The sequence below is a fragment of the Diadema setosum genome, chromosome 12 (genome assembly GCF_964275005.1).
Source record: "Diadema setosum chromosome 12, eeDiaSeto1, whole genome shotgun sequence".
NCBI lineage: Eukaryota > Metazoa > Echinodermata > Echinoidea > Diadematoida > Diadematidae > Diadema > Diadema setosum.
The window spans coordinates 34,383,003-34,390,428 of record NC_092696.1 but is presented as its reverse complement, the minus strand read 5'-3'; the positions used below and the strand labels follow the sequence as shown (position 1 = coordinate 34,390,428).

Sequence of the window (7,426 nt, the reverse complement as noted above, 5' to 3'; positions counted from 1 at the left end):
AAAGAGAAGAGAATGAGAAAGAGGGGAAAAGGAGAAAACACAAACATAACAGCACTGTGCGAAGAATGCTTATCAGCTCAAAGCTGATTAACCATTTGATCTTTAATTGCCTTATGAAGTTCTGAACTTGTATATTGAAGAACATTAAGTGAACACGATGTAACTGAATGACATTCATTTATGTTTATCTTCTGCAGGCCTTCATTAACCTGTATGTCCTGCTCATATTCCACATTGCAGCGTCGCCAGGTAATCAAATAGCAGCTATTCAGTAATGTACCCTGTTACCGAATCGAGGCGTCAACCTTAATTTGATCAGATCTGAAATCGTAAATTGCGCATGGGCTTAACAAGCATTCTTGTACCATAATTTACCACTTTAACGTCGTTATGATTATATCAGCAATTTGAAATTTAAATACACATCCTGGCTTTCAGTAAGATTAGACTAGGCTAATTCACTAAATCGTATAGGAACAGGACTCTTTTATTTCAAGCAATTCCAATTTTAATACGGCTAGGCAACTATTACATGAATGTGTTATATATAATTATATATATATACATATATATATACATGTTATGCGTGTGTGTTTATGTGTTTATGTATCTATGTATTTACCCTATAAAGAGGTCCAATGACAATGGGCAACTAAAAATTTATATCGGGCTACGAAATTTCCAAGAGGGCCAACTTGCTCGCCAGGTATAAAAATAGTCACGAGTCAACGGTGGGGTAAAAAAGTCAGTTTATAACACTGTTTATGCACAGTGATATGATCATCATCATGATACCCTGAAGTATATTATAGCCGCTCCAAGATTATACCTGCAGTATTCCTGTGTATCATTATATTACGTGAATTATGATTAATGAAACACGATCAGTGTCGTCACATTGTCCACATTGTTTGTAGTCTCTAAGTTCTATCCCTTATGATATAATAAAGAATCTCTGATGTCTAACAGGAATTTGTGAATCAAACGGGGATTCGTGTCGTAATGTTCATCGCGAAATGAAAGACGCGTGTCCGAAAGTATTCTCCGAAAGGACTGGCGGCTACGTCAGGCTGACTCCGAAGTACGTCCCACTTGACCATCCTAATTATGACGTCCTGGTTCCTAGGGAGGCCAGAGGGATGACCAATTATTACTGCGCCCACCCAGGTACTATACTGTTGGTGACTAGACAGCTATTTGAGTACGGTTCTCTCCAAGGAGGGATACTAGGCTTAGTACCACATCTGGTTTCGTTGGCCAGTTTGCTGCATAAAGCTAGCATTATATTTCATTCGTATACATTTTGACTGAATCGATTCCGTTTTAACAGTGTTTCAACTAGAGTTACTGCGGTAACGTCCGGGTAGTGTAAGGGTTTTTGTTGCCTTTTTTAATCTGCTTTTGAAAACGGTCCACGTAAAAAAAATAAATAAATAAATAAAAAAAAATAAAATTATGCGGACGTTGTCACGGTAACTTTTGCCAAATTCTACCCCAGCGTTGCCCTGACATTACTGCGACACTCCCCTGACAATCTTTCTATAAGAATGCAACAGCAGTTGACATTCCTTTGATACCTTCAACCTACACGCGCAGCACTGCAGACAACGAAGGATTAACATGCCTCATGTTCGTGGATTGCAGCCACTGATCTCCATGCTACAGTCACACACAGACGGGTCACAAAACGGATTTGATCCGGATTTGATCCGAATGAAAATGAGCCAGATTAGTCCCGGAATGGAGGGTAATTTGTGATACAGTCACACACGGCTGGATTTCAAGCCGGGTCCATAAGAAATTAAAGCCGTGTCGCCCCGGTTCGAGCAGTAGAGACCCGTATTGACCCCTATCGAACCGTATAAAAATCCGCTTTAATTCCTTAACTGAATCCTTTTCGACCCCTATATGGATCCGTGTCAACCCGCTTTTATACCCTTACCGACCCGGATGTAAACCTTGTCATCAACCGTTGCATGAAGGCAATGCGGTATGCGGCAAGGGTCCATACGGTCTTACCCTGCGGGTTGCAGCGGGTCGATGAGAGTCAATGTGATTTGAACCTGTTCAGGTCGGAGATTAATACGGAATTTAAATCCGTGACAAAAATTTTGAACATGACAAACAATTTTTCACCGCCGTATCGTAACCCCCGGAAACATCATGGAATGGACAAGGGTTACGATGCGGGTCAATGCTGGTCTCTGCGGCTCGTACCATGTCGATACGTTTTTTTTTTTTTTTTTTTTTTTTTTTTTTTTTTTTTTAATGGACCCAGTTCGAAATCCGGCCGTGTGTGACTGTAGCAAAATGTAGTTGAGGTCAGTGACTGTATGTACACAACCTAGAATATTAGGCGGTGCTGGCCGGTAGGCGTTAGTTGTATCAGTAGACAACACCCCCTCCGTGGAAGTACCCGGATATATAGCTTTCGGTGTGACACTTCTGTTAAAACGGTACCCCTCACTATCTCCCATGCGTTTTACTTTTTAAAAATTATATATCATTTATATCATTATATTTTCTTTTTTTCTTTTGGTGTGTGTGTGTGTGTGTGTGTGTGTGAGAATGTGTTGTTGTAGTTGCTGCTGCTGCTGCTGCTGCTGTTTTATGAGGAATTGTGTTCTTCGGACGTTGTTGCGACGTTGTCACGGTAAGGTCTGTTAAAATAGGGCTGGTGTGAGGGAGATTCGCCATCACCTTTGCGGAGTATATCGATATCGTCATCGTACTTTCATAGATTACAGTATTATAATAGAAAACAATGTTGGAACACAAATACTCAACACTCAACACTGGCCTGTACCGTTTTGATAGTTGCATAGTCAACCATGCACGGGGCTTTCGTAAAATTGCATAGTTGGCTTTTGTTTTAACGTTCAACAGGTGATAGTTTCAAAATTAGACATTATGCAGTTTTGGAAGTTTTCACTCTTCCTCACATTGTAGTCCTCGGGAGAGAAATGCCATGACATTGTTAGTCTTCGTGATCACATTCGTTGTGGATATAAAAACAGCCGATGAGCAATGCACGAGGGAATTGCTACAACCTGTAAAAATGATAATAAATGAAATGGAATATGGTACAGCGTTTATCAAAATTTCGTCTTCGATGATTAAGCATACCACTTTCCTCTTTCAAACAGCATGCATACCTAATCCTTGTGGAAATAGAGGAAACTGTTCGGAGACATTGGTCGACTTCGAATGCCATTGCAGCAGGAATTTCATCGGAAAAACGTGCTTTGTTGGTATGCGTTCCAGAATCGAAGCCATAGGCCCACAGTGTGTTCCCTCAAATTTCAATACAAATTGTAATTATCACTGATTATGATAGAAATATGTCTGAATGCAATTTTGGGGTAAGAGATTTAAAGGCATACTTTACCTTTTGCAGATGAAACAAAAATCCAGCCTTAGTGCTTTAGAATAGTTCATAATTATGAGTTAGGGATAGAAACGACCACTGTAAAAATTTGAATCCATATAATCGATGTTAAGTATATTGTTATCACATAAAATGTGAACAATAGTTATAATAAGAATTCGTGGATGCTCGAGATTGGAACTGTATATTAATGTGTAAACATAGTTGACATAACTCGGAGGTGAGGGATTCTTGACATGCTCTACAAAGATCCCCATTTCTCTCTGACCACTGAAACAAATCGGATGGGATTTTCTGTAAGATGTGGGTAAGAAGTTATAGTTTCATACACTGAAATTAAATTTAGATCGATTCACAATTTTAACAGTTATCTTTGAGCATGGTTCTTCTTTAAGAGAATATGTACTTAACGGTCGAAAGTGAGAATGTACTACCGTATTTATAATCATATAATCAATTATGAAGACTAGATATATGGAGATATGGGGTATCTGTAAAAATTTGAATCCATATAATCGATGTTAAGTATATTGTTATCACATAAAATGTGAACAATAGTTATAATAAGAATTCGTGGATGCTCGAGATTGGAACTGTATATTAATGTGTAAACATAGTTGACATAACTCGGAGGTGAGGGATTCTTGACATGCTCTACAAAGATCCCCATTTCTCTCTGACCACTGAAACAAATCGGATGGGATTTTCTGTAAGATGTGGGTAAGAAGTTATAGTTTCATACACTGAAATTAAATTTAGATCGATTCACAATTTTAACAGTTATCTTTGAGCATGGTTCTTCTTTAAGAGAATATGTACTTAACGGTCGAAAGTGAGAATGTACTACCGTATTTATAATCATATAATCAATTATGAAGACTAGATATATGGAGATATGGGGTATGAGAGATGTGGATGTTCAAAATCAAGAGAAGTGCTACGTAGTTTGCCTTCTATTATGATAATATACATGTTGTCCATATCTTATATGTGCAGACATAACAACGCATCTTCTCGTTTGGTATCGATTTTTCTTTTTAAACAACTCCTTCTAAAATAATGTTCCGAATTTGGAGAGGCAGTGAAGAATAAGTGAAACCTACCAAAGAAGGGACATCTGTGTGTAATCTGCCAAATTATGGAATTTGGGGACTATTAAGCTAAGCTCAGTAATTATTCAGGCAGTGTTACATAAGCTGGATTTTCTAGCTCCATCTTTGTTTTCTTTCAACTTATTGTTTTGATATTGTCCCAACAGCCCAGTGTCCAGAGGGATGGTCTCTGCGTTACTCTGAGAGCGAATCGTGCTATCTTTACCAATCCAACGCTGTGACATGGACCGCTGCGAGGGACTCCTGTGTTCAACTTGGTGGATATCTAGCAGCCATTCAGACTCCCGAAGAGATGACGTCAGTGAGGGAATATCTGACGTCAGCTTCCGTTAACCACTTTGTATGGACAGGCTTAAATGACCGCGACAGTGAGGGAACTTTTACTTGGATTGGCTTTAGCGGCGCCCTACCCCTGTCCAGCAGTTTGTGGAGTCCCGGCGAGCCAAACGATTCCTATAATAGAGAGGATTGCGTAGTAACAGATGGTAATAATTTCTACGATGCCTCTTGCGACAGATCCTTCTCATACCTCTGCGAACTCAATCTCTAAACCACATGAAAGTCATTGAAGATATACCTCCGAGTTTACTAACGTCTCTAAGATAGAGCGGCGAAAAGAAATTCAAGAGAATTGAATTTTTGCGAATGCTTGTGAACGTATTTCAATTTATAGCAATATTTTGAACATCACCTACGGGCCACATAAATATCTACATAAGTGTCATTTATCATTTCCAATTTCGTGACTTTTATACTTTGTGTTACAAAAAAAAAAAAAAGAAAAAAAAAACATCTCCCACTTTTGATCTTTTATAGTTCAAAAATTACACTGCGTATCAAAAAAAAAATGTAATCCAACTTTGTAGGGCTAAGTACTATTTCATAATTGTCAATGAGCTCAAAGTTAGTTGTATAGAAAGGGGAACTTTTCCTTTGTAAATCGATACCTAATCATGTCGACAAATGTCATGCACGACTGAGCACATGAACTTTAAAGACAACAATGACAAACTGCCCTTTTCCAAGTTTGTATTTTATTGTGAAGCATGTCTCACTGCATGCATGAGATCTGTCAGTGAAAGTGGCTATTGTAGGCCAGCATGTTCGAATGAAGCTTTGTGTTTAGGGGTTTTCTAACATCATATGTGACCCTGCACCTCAAAACAAACAAAAAGTCGCCAGACATGAATTTTTAGTTAAGACCATATTCTGAAAGAACAGACTTTAAGCTTTAAAATCATGTATAACTCAAATCAAATGGACTCTCCTAACCTATCTAAATATTGGAAAGAAAGCACAAACTCAGGAAAAGTGTGAATTGAGAAAAGAGGCTCTGAAGTGCTGTGTCTATTCAAGCGCTTAATCCTTACCAAACCGTGCTGGCTGTGCGATGAATGGGATAAAAAAAAAAAACAGGAAGTAAACCACCAGAGTAACAACAGTGAAGGGATTATCAAATTAAACTGAAATTAAGCATGACTCATTAACACATTCTGTCCATAATTAATGCCAACTTTCAAAGCAGTAGCACTATCCTTTCAAAACTTATTAGAGTTGAAAGTGAAGAGTGTGGACAAGGTTTTTCAGAAATGGAAAAGGGATTCTAAAGACACATCTAATCACACTATTCTACCATAAATATTTGAGATAAACTGCTAAAAAAAAAACACACTTTACTGCCCGTCACTGTACAGGCATGAGCGCCTAGAACCATTTAACTGCACAATACTTGAATATGAGACCATTCTGAAGCATATAATTATAATGTACTTTTAAGTGGATCCAACAAGAATTGGACCAATCATCCCCTAGCATTCCCACTGATTCCCACTGATCAGTTACTAGCCATATTTCAGAGTCACTATCATGATTAAACAAAAAAAAGTATAGGGATACTATGATCAACCTATATCAGTAAAGCGGCTTCATTAACTCAAATGTGACCCTTAAAAGTGTTGAAAAAAAAAATCTCCTTGATCATTTCCATCTAATTTCATAAGTCTAATTATCGTCGCTTATTCGAGTGGAGACTATTATCTATATGTACAAGGTGCATTGCTTTGAACGATTTATATTACATTTCATTGCTTATTATGAGCCATAATATTCTGCCTTTAGTCGTCAAGGATATGGTGTTTTCTTTCTTGAAGGGTTTCAGTGCATTTGCAGGTAACGGACATGGATTTCAAACGAAATGTAAACAAAACAGGGGCTCACAATGTACTTTCAAAAAGTGTAGAATGCAGCTGCAGTCTACTGCATAATCGACAAGCCAAATGTTTCCATGTGTCCACAAATCGATTCATTAAACAATATTTCACAATAGTCGTCTATTTGAAGCCCATCTGAGCCCAATATTGAAATGAGGGGTTGATTGTTCAACGTCCTTCGTCTGCGTATCAAATTCAGAAGTTAGTTTAGTGTACATTCTCTGTTCTCTTTATCTATTATTTCGCCTTCGTGAGCCTCTGAGACAAGTGTGATACAAATTTATTTATTGATTGGTTGATTGGTTTCTGTATTATTATTGTACATGAGCATACATATACATGTATAAATATATATATACATTGTTGGTGGCATACATACATAAATACAAGTTGTATTTATAAAATGTACAAATTTATAAAATGTACAACCAAACGCATCAGCAATACAATGAATGATATAGAATGACTACAGCTTGTATGTACTTAAGTTTGCGTGCAGTGGATGGAAAAAAGAAAAAGAGAAAAGAGAGGTCTTACATAAAGTTAGTTCAGGTTGATCACTGATCAGCAAGGTATGGCAAAATATTTTCTCTTCGAGGTAACAGGTGAGCAGGTACAATTCTTAATCGGTTATATGATTACTTGATAGATTACATGCGGCGATATTTCTAGGAACGAATTTCGTGTATGACACAATAACAACGACAATGAAATTA

General features: G+C 37.7%; 1 protein-coding gene across 1 annotated transcript; it reads left to right on the top strand.

Moving 5' to 3' along the window:
• The first annotated feature begins 1,016 nt into the window (after positions 1–1,016).
• LOC140235906 (lactose-binding lectin l-2-like) lies at positions 1,017–5,050 on the top strand. The gene is made up of 2 exons (XM_072315898.1): positions 1,017–1,167; positions 4,647–5,050. Exons 1-2 carry the CDS (start codon positions 1,017–1,019, stop codon positions 5,048–5,050), a joined length of 555 nt encoding a protein of 184 aa, XP_072171999.1.
• The last annotated feature ends 2,376 nt before the right edge of the window (positions 5,051–7,426 follow it).

Coding starts and splice junctions, on each gene's coding strand:
- LOC140235906 (XM_072315898.1), top strand. CDS start 1,017: ATGAAAGACGCGTGTCCGAAAGTATTCTCCGAAAGGACTGGCGGCTAC. Junction 1,168..4,646: donor TTATTACTGCGCCCACCCAG/GTACTATACTGT, acceptor TTGTCCCAACAG/CCCAGTGTCCAGAGGGATGG.